Source organism: Leopardus geoffroyi, chromosome A1 (genome assembly GCF_018350155.1).
Source record: "Leopardus geoffroyi isolate Oge1 chromosome A1, O.geoffroyi_Oge1_pat1.0, whole genome shotgun sequence".
In the NCBI taxonomy this organism is placed as follows: Eukaryota; Metazoa; Chordata; class Mammalia; order Carnivora; family Felidae; genus Leopardus; species Leopardus geoffroyi.
Genome location: NC_059326.1, coordinates 180,446,763 through 180,466,682, shown reverse-complemented (window position 1 = coordinate 180,466,682; position 19,920 = coordinate 180,446,763). Strand labels below are relative to the sequence as shown.

At 36.7% G+C, this 19,920-nt stretch overlaps 1 protein-coding gene across 1 annotated transcript in view; it reads left to right on the top strand.

The window, feature by feature from the left end:
* The window catches only part of RARS1 (arginyl-tRNA synthetase 1), a 40,042-nt gene extending 21,094 nt beyond the window's left edge, over positions 1-18,948 (top strand). The window contains exons 7-16 of the mRNA XM_045502245.1: positions 509-630; positions 1,911-2,031; positions 3,876-4,005; positions 4,811-4,915; positions 6,608-6,786; positions 7,309-7,418; positions 12,353-12,458; positions 17,264-17,436; positions 17,575-17,822; positions 18,724-18,948. Of these exons, the coding sequence (XP_045358201.1) occupies positions 509-630; positions 1,911-2,031; positions 3,876-4,005; positions 4,811-4,915; positions 6,608-6,786; positions 7,309-7,418; positions 12,353-12,458; positions 17,264-17,436; positions 17,575-17,822; positions 18,724-18,833 (1,404 nt within the window). The 3' untranslated portion in view covers positions 18,834-18,948. The remainder of the gene's footprint in view (positions 1-508; positions 631-1,910; positions 2,032-3,875; positions 4,006-4,810; positions 4,916-6,607; positions 6,787-7,308; positions 7,419-12,352; positions 12,459-17,263; positions 17,437-17,574; positions 17,823-18,723) is intronic.
* The last annotated feature ends 972 nt before the right edge of the window (positions 18,949-19,920 follow it).

Here is a 19,920-nt window from a genome sequence, read left to right as displayed (position 1 = left end):
CTGTGACCAGCTTCCACTTTTTCTATTGAGATTTAATCATTAATATTTGAGATTATGAACATAATGGAAATAGCCTTTCTCCTGGGTCTTGTTTATTATGTGGTTTTTCTTTTCACATTATTCTAGAAGGCATTTGGGGTAGCCAGCTGAGGTTTGGCTGAAATAAGGGATGGATTATTTATATAAATAAATTTTATTCCTTTTCAATTAAAAATGGACAAGTAGATTCACCAGATAACCTAACACCCTTGAATTACAACCCAAGCTACTATTTATGTCTGAGTTTACAATTAAATGTTATTAATAAATGTTAGAATAAAATGTCTTGTACTCCTTTAAAATTTTTAATTGAAGTATTTGTCATGATGTGAAAATTTAAGATGTATGAGGTATTACTTTGATACACGTATGTATTTTAACGTAATTGCCTTTGTGTCTGTATTTATCACATTACATAATAATAGTACAATATTATTGTCTAAGAAATCTATTTTATTGTCTGTTTCAGGTTATAGTTGATTTCTCCTCTCCCAACATAGCTAAAGAGATGCATGTAGGCCATCTCAGGTCAACTATCATAGGAGAGAGTATGTCCCGCCTCTTTGAATTTGCAGGATATGATGTGCTAAGGTATGAAAAATGTTGCTTGAGAAAGAATCTTTGACTAAATGACTGATTTATAAGTATGATTCTTTTTTTTTCTTTTTTTTTTTTAATTTATTTTGAGAGAAAGAGAACCAGGAGGGGAGGGGCAGAGAGAGAATCCCAAGCAGGCTCCATGTTTTTAGCATAGAGCCCAATACAGGGCTTATTCCCACCAACTGTGAGATCGTGACCTGAGCCAGTATCAAGAGTTGGACGCTTAACCAACTGAACCACCCAGGCGTCCCAGTTCTGCTTCTGATCACCCAGTGGGCTTTTTAAATTGTGTCTTGGGACCCTCTGAACTGATAACTTTTAGACTCTAGGAGTGGAACCAAGGAAAAAGCTCCCCCATTCATTCCACAGATCTTCTTGAGTACCTCCTGTATCCAAGGGGTTATAGTCTAGTAGGGGGAGAGGTAGGCAAGAAAGAGATCCTGGGCCTGTGGGCCATGGTAAGAAATTAGGATTTTATTAAGTATAATGGGAAGCTCTTGAGAGTCATAATTAGGAGAGCAGTGTAATCCAAATAAAGATTAGTCTGACTTCTGTGAAGAAGCTAGGCAAAGAAGGCAGAAATGTAGGTTAGAAAACTATTTAAAAAAAAATTTTTTTTAATAATGGTTGTTTTTGAGAGAGACAGAGTATGAGTGGGGGAGGGGCAGAGAGAAAGGGAGACAGAATCGGGAACACTTTCCAGGCTCTGAGCTGTCAGCACAGAGCCTGGCGCAGGGCTTGAACTCACAAACCGCGAGATCATGACCTGAACCAAAGTCAGACGCTTAACCAACTGAGCCACCCAGGCGCCCCAGAAGACTATTTCTATAATCCATTTATGAGATTATCTGGTGATTTGAGATTAGTGAAAAACAGTGAGGGATGTAAAATGGTTGGATTGACACATTTTGGAGAATTTTGTCCACTGACATTTGAGAACCACTGATCTAAATTACACTAAGATAATTGGTTGAGAAATTAAATTTTCATAAAATTGTAATGATCAGCAGTTGGCTCACCTGTCTGTGTCTCATTTAATTACACAACGGATCATAATCCATCAGTAGGGACTTCATTTACCAAATCCTAGAGGCCTGCTATGTGCAGCCTCCCCTGGAGCTTGCAGACCAGTTGAGACAACTGAGTAAACAAGATGTTGCTAAATGTGATGTACTGGCACTTCAATGTTAGTGGTTCCTAATGGAATATAGTTTGTCTAATTTAAGCATGGTTTTCATTTTCAAATGATTTTGTATTCTGACTGATACTAGGTTAAACCATGTGGGAGACTGGGGGACCCAGTTTGGCATGCTCATCGCTCACCTTCAAGATAAATTTCCAGATTACCTAACAATTTCACCTCCAATTGGGGATCTACAAGCCTTTTATAAGGTTAGATATCATTTATTGTTAAAATATTTGCATGTTTACCATTAATAATAATTACTACTTTTCTTTAGGGAGTTCAGAATAGTATTTGAAGCTACCGTGGGGTTAAAAGTAAACTTCCTGCCCCTTAACACACCATCTTTGCTTTTTGAATCAGTGTATGTTAAAAATTGAATTCTTGGAGCACCTGGGTGGCTCAGTCGGTTGGGCGTCCGACTTCGGCTCAGGTCACGTTCTCACAGTTCATGGTTTGAGCCCTGCGTCAGGCTCTGTGCTGACAGCTCAGAGCCTGGAGCCTGCTTTGGATTCTGTGTCCCCCTGTCTCTGGCCCTCCCCCATCCATGGTCTGTCTCACTCTGTCTCAAAAATAAATAAACTTTTTTTTTTTTTTTTTAAGTTGAATTCAACCACATTACCCACATTACCCTGCCTTTTTCTTAATGTTTATTTTTGAGAGAGTGTGCGTGCATGCGCACAGGCAGAGGAAAGGCAGAGAGTGAGGGAGACAGAATCCCAAGCAAGCTCTGTGCTGTCAGTGCAGAGCCTGATGTGGGACTTAAACTGTGAGGTCATGACCTGAGCTGAGATCAAGAGTCAGACACTTAACCAACTGAGCCCCCCAAGCACCCCAGTATTTGAAGTTTTCTTGATGCTTTTCTCAATTTGATATGTTGAAAATGTTAAAGTGTAGGTAAAAATAGTTTTTAGAAGACAATTAGGTTTTTATAAACCGTAATTTTAAATTACTGTAGTCAACTTTCTTTGACTTTGTGATGTCCATATACAGACATTTATTACACCATTTGTGAATGTAATACAATTTTTGTATTAATGTTTAGTATTTCACTATCAGCTCTTTTGTGTTACTATATGGTTTGGCTGCACATTGTTTTGTTGGATTGATGTGCTAAAGTTTATGTTAATCCCCATTGTTGGGGTGTTTTTGGAGTACTTTTATCCATTCAGTAAACAACTTTTGAACATGGAAGTTTTTTCTCTTTTTAAAATTATTTTCTTACGATAGACAACTTCCCAAGAACAGGATTACTATGACAAAAAGTAAACATTAAAAGTAAAACAAAAATATTGGTGTGTTTTTGTTTTGTTTTATAGGATATGTCTCAGTATTTTCTAATGAAAAAATTGAAAACAAAATATTTACCAATGTGAGACTGGTAAATTACATAACTAATGTTATAATCTATTGGAATTTTGTGTTCTGGATATAATGAGGCTAAATTCAAAAGGCACAGTAAAAGAAAAGCCATATATAGTCAGGCTTTATTAAAACACATAGGCATGTATTTGCAAAGAAATGTCTAGAGTTACGCACCAAAGCATTATCCCTGTTTAGGTTGGGGTGGGATAGACAATTTTTTTTTTTTTTTAATAGTAAATGTGTTTCTTTCAAAATAGAAATAAAACTATGACAGCAATTTTATTTTTAATTACAAAAAAAGTAATTACTCATTCAGAACCACATCCAGGATGGAAAATGGAGCACGGAAAATTCAGCCCACCTGTTAGCTATTCTTTATTACTCTTAAACCATTGCTGTGAAGAATGATTTTATGACTTGGAAAAGTGGAGGTAGCACTGTGGTGAGAATTTTGTATTTTCAAGAAAAATTATTTCAAAGAAATAATAGGGCTCTTTGGCACATTGATTTGTAACTGTACTGTTGGCTGTTGAGGGAGAGCATCTGTTCTGTTTGTGTCCAGGTGTTGTAAATTTCCACTTCCTCACTTTTGGTGTTTTTGTTTTAGAAACACTCTGTATCTAGAAATACAAAGCTGGCTCTTTTAACATTACTTTTTTTTTTTTTTTTTTTTTTTTTTGAAACACAGGAATCCAAGAAAAGATTTGATACTGAGGAGGAATTTAAGAAGCGAGCATACCAATGTGTAGTTCTGCTCCAGAGTAAAAATCCAGATATTATAAAAGCTTGGAAGCTTATCTGTGATGTCTCCCGCCAAGGTGAGTTCTTGGCTTTGTTCATTTCATCCAAAAGATATATTGTATGTAGTTTTCTTGAGTCTTTTACTCAATTGACCTTTAATGACGTGTTAAACTTTCAAAGACTGCCAAATGGATTTTTTTCTTCAAATATTTTCTGACACTGAAACAGCTATTAAGAAAGTATATTAAGATAGGCAACTGCAGATTTTAACTTTCTTAGGAGAAAAAATTAATTGGGAAAACTTCGCAAACAATTTCAGGTTTTCAAGCTTGACAAAGTAATTTTAAGGTCACTTTGAAGAATATATGGATAAGAATAGCCAATAAAAGAATGGTAGTGATAGCTATTTTGCAGCACTAATTTGTAAAATGTTTTATAATGCTGCCATAGGTAGTATTTGCATCACTGATGCATGGCTAGACAGATAGGTAGATGGAACAATTTAGGAAAAACTATAAGAAAATTCAGTAAATATTAGATCTCCAAAGAGGAAAGTTCTTTTTCTTTGCATTTACATTTTATAAAGGTAGAGTTTTATAAGTTATACAAGAAGTACATGTTTCTTGTAGAACAAAATGTGGGCAAGGAAAAAGAAAATAAAAATTATAGTTCCACCAACTATTATTTTGGTGAGTCTCTTTCCATATTCTTTCCACGTTTTCAAAATGGCAGTATATATATAATGTTCTATATCATACATTTTTAATGTGATTAAATTTAACCTTCCAGATGTTGTGTTAAATAATATATTTTAATGTTAAATGCATGTCTCCTGTTTGTTTAAATTCTTAGACATTTTATTTGGTGAAATTTTTTTCCTAGAGTTTAATAAAATCTATGATGCATTGGACATCTCTTTAATAGAGAGGGGGGAGTCCTTCTATCAAGATAGGATGAATGATATTGTAAAGGAATTCGAAGATAGAGGTAGGCACTTTACTTTTTTTTTAACTTCATTATGGAAATTTTCAAATAGGTCAAAGTGGACACAACATTCTCTTTTTCAATCAATAGCTTTTTTTTCAGTCTGCGCATTATGTTTGTTTAATATATATCTTACATTCTGTATAGCCAAAGGGCCTCCTACCCCCCATTTTTCTCTTTTGTTATTGAAGAAACTGGGCCATTTGTCTAAGAGAATTTCCCATATAATATTTAACAGTTACGGGGCGCCTGGGTGGCGCAGTCAGTTGAGCGTCCGACTTCAGCCAGGTCACGATCTCGCGGTCCGTGAGTTCGAGCCCCGCGTCAGGCTCTGGGCTGATGGCTCAGAGCCTGGAGCCTGTTTCCGATTCTGTGTCTCCCTCTCTCTCTGCCCCTCCCCCGTTCGTGCTCTGTCTCTCTCTGTCCCAAAAATAAATAAACGTTGAAAAAAAAAAAAAAAAATTAAAAAAAAAAAAAAACAACAGTTCCTCCATCTGTATCTTCTAAAGAGGCTTGATTAAATTGTTTGTTTGTTTCTTTTAAGTTTATTTATTTATTTTGTGAGAGAGAGAGAGAGAGAGAGAGAGAATCCCAAGCAGGCTCTGCACTGTCAGTGCAGATATGGGGCCCAAACTCCCAAAACACAAGAACATGTCCAAAACCAAGAGTCGACGCTTAGCCAACTGAGCCAATCAAGGCGCCCCATGGCTTGATTAAATTCTGGTTTAGGTTTTTTGTTGTTGTTGTTTTGTTTTGTTTATTTGCAAGCATTCCAATAATGTCAGGTTGGCTCTCTTTAGGTTAAGATGGATTAGTGGGCTCAGGTGTTGTCAGCCTGATCTAGCCACAGATTTCCTTGTTAGCCTCTTCCCTGTTGTTTTTAGCAGCTATCGTGATTTTGATGCATTACTTCATTACAGGTTGAAAAATGGTAGTATTCTGTTGTTCTTTCTCTGTTACCTCGAATTCTCCTTTGTAGAATGATGCCTCATAATTATTTTGGTTATCCCGAAGTACAGTTCAAGATAAGTAGTGTAAATGCTTGATTCTTTTTAATTATCAATTTCAGAATAATAAATTAGTTTCTTAGCATGTTCCAGATACAACTGAGTTGTTTTTGGCATTATTATAAATGGGGTTTATTCCATTCTACATTTTGAAATCATTTGCCTTTATTTTACTTTTTAATAATCACTGTCTCATTTTTTGGCTAATGGTAGCTTCCTCAAATTGGCTTTCCTATTTTTTGTCTTTTTCTTGAGCCCTACGGTCTCTCTAGTCTTTGCTAGTTTACTTGCTTTCAGGTACACAACATTCTAGGATTATTGTACATTTCCTGCTTTAGATCTAGAATCAGCTAATCTCGTATCTCCAAGAAAGCCTGGCTCCTTGAGTGGGAAATGGTATTTATTAATCACAATCTGTGGCCTAGGGATTATACTTTTAAGGTAATAAAATTTTAGGGACGTTTTTAGGAGCCAAATGTAGTGTGAATGCAGAAAACTGCCAGATATCTTACCTCTACCCTGAGGAAATGATGTGCTACCCAGACAATAGCTATTTTCCCAGACTTCTAGTAGGTCATAGAAAATAAAATGTGATTTCTTGAGCTCTCTGGTAAATATCTTATAATGGCTCATCCTTTATATTCCTTCAGGGTTCTTTTAACATTATTAATGAAGATTTCTTTCCTAGGATTTGTGCAAGTGGATGATGGCAGAAAGATTGTGTTTGTCCCAGGATGTTCTGTACCATTAACCATAGTAAAATCAGATGGAGGTTACACTTATGATACATCTGACCTGGCTGCTATTAAACAAAGACTATTTGAGGAAAAAGCAGATATGATTATCTATGTAGTGGACAGTGGACAAGTGAGTTTGCAGATTTGTTTATGTTCTTACATGGTCTGATTGGAACTGAGACAGTATGGCGAGGTTTGTGGCATTTAGCACATAGAAGTCTTCCAAAGACTAAAGATCAGAACTTTGCTGTAACAGAGAAAAAACCGGGTTTGGATTTGACCACATCGGAATATATTTCCCAGCTTTTCCGCTTTTCTCCATCAACTGGTGATTACTTTCCTGAACATCAGTGACCATTCCTATCTGAAAGGGGGTTGTGAGACCTAAAATATAACTGAAATTTTTGCACCATGAACCTACTATTAATTCAGCCACTTTAAAACCTTTGAACATAGAAAGTAACAGTCCTGCTTTACCTGTTTCTCATATATTGGGAATAAAGATGATCTTATTTATAATTATAATTATGCTTGCCTTCTAAGATTTGTGAGATTTAAACTTTACAAATCTTTATCGCTACATACAGAGCTTTAAGTCACTTTTTTGTTATTAGAAAGTTTAGCAGATAACTTTCTATTTGTTTCTTTGTAGTCTGTGCACTTCCAGACAATATTTGGTGCTGCTCAAATGATTGGTTGGTATGACCCTAAAGTAACTCGAGTGTTTCATGCTGGATTTGGTGTGGTGCTGGGTGAAGACAAGTAAGTCTGGAAAGTCTGAGTATTAATAACATACACAACCCCCAGATTTATTTGCAAAAGGCTATGTTTCATTAGATATTAAATTAGAATTAAAGTGCATAATTTTTCTCAGTCTGCAGATGCTGCCAGCTGAGCTTTTTTGTACCTATGTGTTATCACTATTAGAGAATGTAGCCTTTTCGGGAGATTTGTAAAGAGTTGAATGAAAACCACACTAGATTTAACAGATTTTAAGAGGGTTTCCATTTGCACAGATCTAAATTGTAAAGTCGATCACAGTACCTCCTCAGATTTCAAGAAAATACTCAACAGTATATTTCAAGCATTTTGTAATTGTCTTTTTCTTTCACAGTTAAACACCTAGTCAATAGGTATACGTTTATTGAGATTCCAATTGAGTTTTAAAATTGAGCTTTCATTTTTATGTTTATCTCAAAAATAATAAGTTTGAGACCTGCATGTTAATATTCATACATCCAGTTTTTGTTTTCCAGTCTTTTCCCCACATTCTGTACAATGTTTAGGAAATAAAAGATAAATACAAGCAAATATAGATAATAGTCACCAACTCAAAGGCATAAAATTTTTTAGCATCTTGTATTCAGTAATATCTTAGGGTCACTAAGCTATTTAACATCATGTCTTTTAAAATCTGTGGCATTTTAGCCACCTGGGTGGCTCAGTCAGTTAAACGTCCCAACTTCACCTCAGGTCATGATCTTGCGGTTCGTGGGTTTGAGCCCCGCATCAGGCTCTGTGCTGACAGCTCAGAGCCTGGAGCCTGCTTCAGATTCCATGTCTCCCTCTCTCTGCCCCTTACCCGCTCACACTCTGTCTCTCTCTCTCAAAAATAAACAAACATTAAAAAATAAAAAATTTTTTTAAAAATCTGTGGCATTTTAGATTTAGTGATCCAGCCCAAATGTCATTACACCAAAGTGGTAATGCTTTTAAAAACCACATGAAGTAGCTCAAGATGCTTGGCTAGCCAATGTACAAAAGCCTTAATGAAGTTTACAACAATCAGACTAGATGTGTGAAGGTATTTTAGCTAGAGTACGTGGAAATCAACATCACTTTTTAAATTTTTTTAATGTTTTATTTATTTTTGAGAGGGAGCATGAGCAGAGAGGGGCAGAGAGAGAGGGGGAGACTTAGAATCTGATGCAGACTCTGAGCTGTCAGCACAGAGACAGATGTGGGGTTCAAACTCATGAACCATGAGATGACCCAAACCGAAGTCATATGTTCATTGATTGAGCCAGCCAGGTGCCCCAGCATCAAACATTTTTAAATTATAATTTAAGTTACACTCTTGTGTAGAGCTGCACTTTTTTGGAATCAAAAGACACTAGGTCCTCATTTTGGTGTCGTGGTCCTAAAAAAGTGCTTGAAAATCAGACGATGTGTTGAGTATTGCTTATAGTATCTTAGTTTATTAACTGTTGGTTTTTTGGACTTGTATTTATTTATTTTTTACTTTTATTTTTTAAATGTTTTTATTTATTTTTGACACAGAGAGAGACAGAGCATGAGCAGGGGAGGGGCAGAGAAAGAGGGAGACACAGAATCTGAAGCAGGCTCCAGGCTCTGAGCTGTCAGCACAGAGCCCGACGCGGGGCTCAAACTCAGACTGTGAGATCATGACCCAAGCTGAAGTCGGATGCTTAACCGGCTGAGCCACCCAGGCACCCCTGGACTGATATTTAGATGATTTTTCTTACAGTTGGGTGAAATTCTCAAATTTACTTTTATACCTATATTTCTCACAAGTACTCATATTTTGGCAATTAACTTGATCACATAATGGCTAAGAGGTTTTTTTCCATGATTTTTTTATTGTTTCATATTTCTGCACTCTCACCGTTATGTATTTATGGCATCCTGCACCATTAAAGAGAAAAATAATTTTAATGATAGTTAACTAGTGGCAGCGTACCATATTTTAAATATTTACATTGAAATGCTCACAGATTCTGCCATCTGCTTTTTAGTGGAATTTTCTGTTTTAAAGCTTTTTGCAATAGTTTGTCCTTTTATTTAAACATCTTCCTCTTATTTTTTGGACACCTGTTTATTGAGCACATATGAATGGCATTGTCTGGATGCTCCAGTGTGTACACAAAGATAATAGAATGTGGACTTTACACTAAGGAGCCTGTCTTGTGAAGCAGAGCAGTTCCCTGGGGAGACTGTTAAACTATACATGCCAGCCCCACCAGGGAAGTTATTGACTTACTACATACTAAAGTAGGTATTAGGCATTTTTTTAAAAACTCTTGATATTCAGGTATGGATTCCTTCTATTAGAACCACTAGTCTGAGCAGTAAACCAGCACCAAAAAAATGCAGAAAAATTCAAGGCAGGTGTATATAGGCAGTAAAGGAAAAGACCATTTATTGTAGAGATGTTATAGGAAGGTCTCCCTTAGCATTTTGGCATCTCTTTTGATGGCTATCATTTCATCAGACAGAAGATTTGGAAGTCACTGAATAGTCAAACAGTAGGGGATGGCATAAGGAAAGCCACAGAAGTATTTAATGTATTTGTAGGATAGTAAGTTTTAATACTATAATCAAGAAGAAGATCCTTTCTAAGGTAATGCTGAAAATACAACTTTAATGGGAAATACCATGATTATTTTGGTAGGCTTTGTGTTGACTAGAAAAGCATACTTCATTTGTAGTACCATTTCTGCATTTGAAGAATTTTTTTTTATGATTTTATTTTTGATAATGTGGAGTTCAGACAACCCCAAGATCAAGAGTCACATGTTCAACTGAATGAGCCAGCCAAGGTGATCACAAAGAATTTTTATTTATTTTTATTTAATGTTTATTTATTTTTGAGAGAGACAGCACGAGCAGGGGAGGAGCAGAGAGAGAGGAAGAGAGAGAATCCCAAGCAGGCTCCCCACTGTCAGCATGGAGTCCAACATAGGCCTTGAGCCCATGAACCGTGAGATCATGATCTTAGCCAAAGTCAGATGCTCAGTCAGCTGAGCCAGCCAGGCACCCTCCCCAAAGAATTTTTTAAAAAGAGAAAATTAGAGGTGCCTGGCTGGCTCAGTTGGTGGAGCATACAACTCTTGTTCTCAGAGTCATGAGTTTGAGCCCCACATTAGGTATGGAGATAACTTAATAAAAAAGAAAATTATATACTCAGTGTTGTACAAACTTCTGTTTAATAGGTATAATCCAATTTTTGTTGAAGTAAGCCCAACGTGGGGCTTGAACTCATGACCTGAGATCAAGTCCCATGCTCTACCAACTGAGCCAGCCAATTGTCCCAGTAAAATCCAGTTTTTGTGAAATGCTTTTAATAGTACCATTGCCCAGGACAGTGTCTGTCAAAGCTTTTGTCACATTCTCAGAGATTCTGATTTCAGTGGTATGAATGGAGCCCTGACATCCTGTGTTTAAGCTCTTCAGCTGATTTGTACAGAGTTGGTTGCTACTCAACAGGTGGGGTTATTATCTAGAGAAATAAAAATGAGATTCCAATTAAGAATTTGCTTAGAAATGAACTACTGGGACCTCATCAAAATAAAAATCTTCTGCACAGCAAAGGAAACAGTCAGCAAAACTAAAAGGCAAGCAACGGAATGGGAGAAGATATTTGCAAGTGACATATCAGATAAAGGGTTAGTATCCAAAATCTATAAAGAACTTATCAAACTCAACACCTAAAAAACAAATAATCCAGTGAAGAAATGGGCAAAAGACATCAATAAGACATTTCTCCAAAGAAGACATCCAGATGGCCACCTGATACACGAAAAAAATGCTCAATATCACTCATCATCTGGGAAATACAAACCAAAACCACAATAAGATACCACCTCACACCTGTCAGAATGGCTAACATTAACAACTCAGGCAACAACAGATGTTGGCCAGGATGCGGAGAAAGAGGATCTCTTTTGCATTGTTGGTGGGAACGCAAGCTGGTGCAGCCACTCTGGAAAACAGTATGGAGGTTCCTCAAAAAATAAAAATAGAGCTACCCTATGACCCAGCAATTGCACTACTAGGTATTTATCTAAAGGGCATAGGAGTGCTGTTTCAAAGGGACACATGCACCCCAATGTTTATAGCAGCACTATCGACAATAGCCAAAGTATGGAAAGAGTCCAAATGTCTATTGATGGATGAATGGATAAAGATGTGGTATATATATATATACACACACACACACGCACACATACACAATGGAATATTACTCAGCAATCAAAAGGAATGAGATCTTGCCATTTGCAACTATGTGGATGGAACTAGAGGGTATTATGCTAAGTGAAATTAGAGAAGAAAAATATATGACTTCACTCATGAGGACTTTAAGAGACAAAACAGATGAACATAAGGGAAGGGAAGCAAAAATAATACAAAAACAGGGAGGGAGACAAAAACATAAGAGACTCTTAAATACGGAGAACAAACAAGGTTACTGGAGGGGTTGTGGGAGGGTGAGCTAAATGGGTAAGGGGCATTAAGGAATCTCCTGGAATCATTGTTGCATTATATGCTAACTAACTTTGATATAAATTTTAAAAATAAATAAAAGTTAAAAAAATAAAAGAATTTGCTTAGTTTCCAGACAGTTCTAGAATCAACATGTATCTTATTAATTTTTCTGAGAAGGCAAAATAAGACAAACTTGATGTTGAGGAAAATGAACAAATGTCTTCTCTATTTCCCTTTTAGGGAATGTATTATAGGTCAACATGTAGAGAGTGCTATGGGGAGCCTAAAGCATAGAATGCTTTGATTTGAGGACTGTAAGATGAAAGATAATTGAAAGTACCACTCTTTCTTTCAGCATTCTCCCCGGTTGCCGGGTGGAATGAGACATTGTCAAAACGTCATTTTCAAAGATTCTAAGTTGTAAATTCTGTTTCAAAATCTACTTAATTGGGACTCTTACATTTTTTTAGGAAGAAGTTTAAAACACGTTCAGGTGAAACAGTGCGTCTCATAGACCTTCTAGAAGAAGGACTAAAACGATCCATGGACAAATTGAAGGAAAAAGAAAGAGACAAGGTAATCTAAAGCCTTGTTGGCATATTATGTACCATGTGCTGTGTTGTGATTTTTTTTTGAGAGAGAACTGGGGAGGATTAGAAACTCCACGTAAGCTTATATTACTCAGATTTTATTGCACAGTAAGTTTGCTTCATTAGTGAGTTTGAAAATACAGTTCTTTGGCTACTACAAAAGGCTATGACCTTTTCCTGCTGTTACTGTGGCGTAGTATCTCTGCTTCTTGGCATTTCTCCTGTCACAACTTTGAATGAATGATTGGAAAATATTGCAAACTAAAGGGTTAGATTCTGCAGCCTACATTAGGGAGGTCAAGGATGGAGATTCAAAGGGTTTTGTGTCTTTTACTCTTCAGTAAGTCAAGTGATATAAGGGAATGGATGGAACTACTATACACAGAAGAGTACAATTACAGAAGTAGAATAAGATGTTAGTCCTGGCCTAGGCAGGATGTAGATGTACCATTACTGCATTGTAAGGTTAGGGTTGGCTTTGCCTAACTTTATTAAAAATTGCCAAAGAGAGTATTGTAGCCATTATATACTCCCACCACTAATATTTGATTGTTCCATTTGCCCCATATCTTTACCAACACTTGATTTGTCAGTCTTTTATCCTTTCTGTTGAATTCAGTGGCATCTCACTGTGGTTAATATTTGCATTTCCCTGATGAGTAGTAATGTTGATTGCCTTTTTTAATGCTTATTGACTATTTATATATCTTTCATGAGGGGTCTTTTCAAGTCCTTTACCCATTGTTTGTTGTATTTATATCTATTCACATATTTACTCTTTCCTGTGCACTTCTTCCTTGAGGATCTCCTTTTAATACTTTTTTTGTAGTGCAAGTTTGCCGGTGATGAATTCTGTTGGCATTTGTCTGAGAACATCTTTATATTGCCTGTAGTTTTGAACGATCTGTTTTTTTAAATGTTCATTTTTGGAAGAGAGAGTGTGAGTTGGGGAGGGGCAGAGAGAGGGGGAGACAGAGGATCTGAAGCTGACTCTGCACTGCCAACAGAGAGCCCAATGAGGGACTTGAACTCACAAACTGAGATTGTGACCTGAGCCAAAGTCGGCCGCTTAACCACTGAGCCACCCAGGCACCCCTGAACAGTATTTTGATTGAGTGTAGAATTGTAGTCCCATAGCTCTTTCAGCATTTTAAAGGTGGCATTCCATTGTCTTTTAGCTTCTTTAGTTTCTTTTCAATATCACTTATCTCATTGCTCCTTTGAAGGTAGTGTATCTTTTTTTCAGACTACTTTTACTGTTTTTCTTAGGCTTTGTTTTGGTACTTAGACTAAATAAATGCCTAAGTATGGTTTGAGGGTTTTTGCAGGTGAGGCGTGTGGAGTGTACTTATCCTGCTTGGGAGGTGCTGAGCTTCCTAAATCTGTAGGTTGTGTTCTTTCATCAGTTTAGAATTTTCAGCCCTATCTCTTAAATTACTTCATCTTTGCTCCATTCTGTACTCCCCAGAATTCTAAGTACTTATATAATGTGTTAGAATTTTTGACTGTGTGTCCTATATGTCTCTCACACCTGCTTTTTAAAAACTAAGTAATCACCCCCAGTGTGGAGCTCAGACCTCAAACCCCAAGATCAAGAGTCATATGCTTTACTGACTGAGCCAGCCAGGTGCCCCTCTGCTTTTTCTTCCCCATGCTTTTTCTCCCTCTGCTTCATTTTGAATCTTTTCTACATTGTTTTGCCCCTTTCCTCTAATTTTTTGAGTATTTCGATTGTAGTTTTCTTTAAGGTTTTCATTTTTTTTTAATTTTAATAATGTATTTTATTTAACCCAACATATCTAAAATATTACCAACATACAATCTACCTCTACTTATTTTAGACTATTTCCATTTTTTTATTTTTTATTTTTTAAAATTTACATCCAAATTAGTTAGCATATAGTGAAACAATGATTTCAGGAGTAGATTCCTTAATGCCCCTTACCCATTTAGCCCATCCCCCCTCCCACAACCCCTCCTGTAACCCTCAGGTTGTTCTCCATATTTATGAGTCTCTTTTGTTTTGTCCCCCTCCCTGTTTTTATAAAATTTTTATTTCCCTTCCCTTATGTTCATCTGTTTTGTCTCTTAAAGTCCTCATATGAGTGAAGTCATATGATTTTTGTCTTTCTCTGACTAATTTCACTTAGCATAATACCCTCCAGTTCCATCCACGTAGTTGCAAATGGCAAGATTTCATTCTTTTTGATTGCCGAGTAATACTCCATTGTGTGTGTGTGTGTGTGTGTGTGTGTGTGTGTGTGTGTGTGTGTATACATACCACATCTTCTTTATCCATTCATCCATTGATGGACATTTGGGCTCCTTCCATGCTTTGGCTATTGTTGATAGTGCTTCTATAAACTTTGGAGGGCATGTGTCCCTTCAACACAGCATACCTGTATCCCTTGGATAAATACCTAGTAGTGCAGTTGCTAGGTCGAAGGGTAGTTCTATTTTTAGTTTTTTGAGGAACCTCCATACTGTTTTCCAGAGTGGCTGCACCGGCTTGCATTCCCATTTTAGCTTTTCATTTTTGAAATAATATTAGGCATATAAAAATTACAAAATAGTACAAAGAATTGCTATGTTAGCTTCCCCAAATAACAATACTTTATGTATCCATAGTATAATTATGGAATCAGGATACTAACTAGTGATACAACACTAGTTAATAGTCTACAGACCTTATTTAAGTTTACCATTTGTCTCATGCATGTTGTTTTTCCAGTCTGGGGTCCAGTTCGGGATCACCTATTATAGTTGGTTGTCATGTCTTTTTAATGTCTTCATTTTTATTTATTACTTTTTTTCAAATTTATTTTAGAGAGAGAGGGTGTGAGCAGGGGAGAGGGGCAGAAGGAGAGAAAGAGAATCCCAAGCAGGCTCCACACCCAGCATGGAGCCTGACACGGGGCTGGATCCCACGTCCCTGGGATCATGACCTGAGCCCAACTCAAGAGTCAGATGCTTAACCAAGCCACCCAGGTGCTCCTGTAATTAGTATTTTTAAATATCTTTTTATTTTAAGCAGTTCCAGATTTTAAAGTTGCTTTTGTCTTTTTTGTTTCTGTTGTCTTGTCGGTCCTCTTCCCATCCATTGGTTTTCAGTCATATCAACTGGCTTTTTTATTAAGCTGCCTTCCCCCCCCCCCCCCAAACTGGATGCTGGATGTTGTGAATGCATAATTATAAAGGTTTTGGATAATGTCATCTTCCTCCAACAACCAATTAAGTTTTTTTCTGGCAGATTGCATACCAGCTAGTGATCTTAATTCTGTCGGTCTTGATCTGGAGCTTTGTTAGGGTTGAATGAAGCATTTCAGTTTTATCTTTACTGTTAGGGTACGGTTCTTTTTGGTAAAATATGGCCCTTCTAGTTTCACCAGGTAATTCACTAGTGCCCTTCTCCCTTGCTCCTTCTGGGACTCCCCAGCCTCACACAGCTGCTGAAATCTCTGCTCAGTTCTTCAACTACCAGTTTGCTCTTTCCTGCTGGGTTTTTTTGGGAGTCCTGCCTTGTTAATGCCAGCCATTGGATAGTTTGAAAGAAGGTGTTCAGGTTTTCACTCCTCTGTGTTATCTTGGTGATTTTCTCCTCACTCTTTTGGAAGCCCCAAACTCTGAATTCCCTCTTCTTACCCCAGTAAGACCACTTCTTTCTGCTTGGCTTTTGTTCCCTTCTGTCACTACCACATGGTGATTTAGACAGTGCCCTAGGGGAAAAGGTCAGGTAAATGTGAGACTTAACTTCCTGTGTTTTCCTTCTCCAAAGATTATATATAGCCCCTCAAACTTTGCTTATATTGATGTTCTCTAATGACTTCATATAGTTGCTTCCTATGATTTATCCAACTTTTAAATAGTTGCTTTTGGTAGAAGAGTTAGTCTACTATCGACAACTCCATTGTGTCTAGAAAAGAACCTTAATCACTTGTGGCCTAATAGTGCTTTAGAATGCATGGCTAAATATTAACAATACAATAATGCACGAGTTCTTCCTCCTACTCCTGACACCCTGTTTTTTTAATTCCAGTGTAATTAACATACAGTGTTACATTAGTTTCTGGCATATAGCATAGTGACTCTGCAGTTCTATACATTACTCAGTGCTCATCAGGATAAGCGTACTCTTAATCCCCTTCACCTGTTTCACCCATCTCCCTACCCACCTCCCCTCTGGTAATCACCAGTTTGTTCTGTATATTTAAGGGTCTGTTTTTTCGTCTTCTTTTTCTCTGATCATTTGTTTCTCAAATCCTGTGAGTGAAATTACATACTATTTGTCTTTCTCTGACTTGTTTCACTTAGCATTATTCCCTCTAGATCCATCCATGTTATTTCATTCTTTTCAATGGCTGAGTAATTCCATTATCTATATATATCATATCTTATTTATCCGTTCTATTGTGACACCCTATTTTAATTTCAATTAATTTCCCGACCCTAAGTTTTTTTCTAGTTTGCTATGTTACTTTATTTTCTATAAGGTACTTCAGAATCTTTATGGAATGAAGTGGATATAAACTAATTATTGATGCTTTCTATTTCGTATCTACTGAATACATTGGGGGGAAAGTATTCAAGCAGACACTTCATATTTTATAAATCTCATAGAAAAACATTTTGTTATGCAGAGCTGATGAGTTATATTTTCATTATTCCTTTTATAGATTGCCCCATGTTTCCTCAGTGTCGATATTTATTAAAGTTTACTTTTTCTGCCTTAGCACCAGGACAAAGGCAGCGTTCAGTAAGCTATGAAGTTTTTGTTTGTTTGTTTTCCAAAAGGTCTTAACTGCAGAGGAATTAAAGGCTGCTCAGACATCCGTTGCTTATGGTTGTATCAAATATGCAGATCTTTCTCATAACCGGTTGAATGACTACATATTCTCCTTTGACAAAATGTTGGATGACAGAGGAAACACAGCTGCTTACTTGTTGTATGCCTTCACTAGGATCCGGTATTTGTACAACATTGTTCTATTTTGAATCAGTTGATAGGATTTTTAATTTACATCAGTCATTTCTTATTACATATTTCTGAGCGGAGAAGGATGTGCCTAACAAAAGAAAATGATGGCTGTTTCCTGATTTTTCAGGTCTATTGCACGTCTGGCCAATATTGATGAAGAGATGCTCCAGAAAGCAGCTCAAGAGACCAAGATCATTTTGGACCACGAAAAGGAATGGAAACTAGGCCGGTGCATTTTACGATTCCCTGAGATTCTCCAGAAGATTTTAGATGACTTACTTCTTCACACTCTTTGTGATTATATCTATGAGCTGGCAACTACTTTCACAGAATTCTATGATAGCTGCTATTGTGTGGAAAAGGATCGACAAACTGGTAAGTGTCGTATTCAGTGGTCATATTGGGGACGGGGCACTAGCAAGGCATTTATTTGAATTGGGTGTGGATGGATGGTTTTCAACTTGTTTTATTTATGGAACACCCCCGCCCCGCCCCTCCTAGATTTTCTTCCCAACTATACACTGGTCGTTATCATATATAACAGACAAAATTCAACTAGATCTAATAAAAGCATAAATGGAATTCTCATTCCACACAAAGTAGTTTTCCCCACCCTCAGGCACATGCATGGAACCAACCATAGAACTCCAAAGAAAACAATTGGAAGACCACTAGGAATAGGACATTTCCAATGAAAGCAATGTTACTGAGGGTCCCAGAATGAGTCTTTGGGAGTTTTTGACAATGGAAACTGCCTTTGGGAGAAAAGTGGTATCTTTTCTTACCTTAGGCTTTCTGCTAGCTTCTGTTACAGTTACTGAAGTAGACTGAAGTAATTTGTTACAGGGCTAGTAGGTGTTTTTGAGAGTCATGCCTGAGAATTGAAATTTCATTAGGAAAAATAATCTCACCATTATCCTGAAATTAAAGTTTATAGTTATTTCAAACTATGAGGCCTAAGATAAAACTCTGAAAGAATTTTAGAAGGAAGATAAAATTTATCATTCTAATCATTGTAGAACTTGTATCCCCTTATCAGAAACAGATTTCTTGAACAGAAACATCTTTCTTGAATTGTCTGTATTTTAACCTTGGATTGTCTGTATTTAAATCTTGGATTGTCTGTATTTTAATGTGAAGGTAATTCTAGTTAAAGTCCCAAAACATGGGTTAGGCTATTCACCTTTCAGTAAAATACAGAAGTAATACAGATTCTTTAGTAATGGTTTTCAAGAAGACAAATTAATCTTTTTTTTTTTTTTTTCTATTTTCTCAGGACAAGTGTTGAAAGTAAACATGTGGCGTATGCTGCTGTGTGAAGCAGTAGCTGCTGTTATGGCCAAGGCGTTCGATATCCTGGGAATAAAACCTGTCCAAAGAATGTAATCCTTCTTAGGTTTGAACACTGTGTGTTTTTACCAGAAATAGCCATTTAACACTGTTTGCTTTTTTATAATCATGTGGATACAAAAATAAGTAAAGGAAATTTGTCAGCTGTCTACATAACTTGTGCTTTTTTTCTAACAACTGGGCCTTTGAAAAGAAAAACATAACTTTCATAAATACGTTTATTTCTGCTGACCATTAAACCAAAATTACTTAGTGGGGCCATGGAGAAGAGGGTTTATTGTGTGGCTTAGGGAGTGTTTATTGGATGTGTTTTCATTCGTTTTAATTTGATAAGCAGTCCCATTTATTGAGCTCTACTATAGACCCCAGGAACTAAATTTACACACCTTAATTGCCCCATTTATTATTTATTCTGTTGTTCTGTCATAACATTTTCCCTGTTTAGCAAGTGACAAAACTGAGGCTTCACAGAAATAAGTATCTTCCCCTGTATTGCTCAGGAAGAAAACCAAGATTCATATCTATGTGTGTCTGACTCCTAAATTTAACTTCTTTTCTGTTTTAGTAAAAGATGACATTGGCAATATAACAAACCTGGATTCAGGGGAAGGTCAGGAAACTTAACAGCCTGGTATTTTTTCAGAAGCTTACTCTTCACATCTTGTTAGTTATGTGCCAATTATAGTCGCAAAGGAAGCTGGAAAACTTGAATATCTAAGCAAAGGAGAACACTTGCCATGATTTCCTTAAATGAGTGAAGATTCATCTCCTAGTCATGTTGTATTGTTTCACTCCAAGAAATTGGAGTTGTAAAAAGATAAGGTGGAGATTTCTCCCAGCACTAAGGGTAGTCAGGGAAGGTGCGTGGGGGAGGGGGGTAGTAATAGTGATTATTGGGTCAGCAGTTAATGTAATTTGCCAGCACAAAGATTAGATTAAAATTCATGTAAAGAACTTAATGTAATATTTGGGAAAACAAATGCCTAATGGACATGAACTGTACCATGCTGTTTCCAAAGGTCTCCAAAGGAACCCAAGAGATGATTTTAATGAGTTATAACAATAACTACAATTTACAAACAAATGGGTATGTAAAAGTTTGAGGTGTTCACATTAGATCACT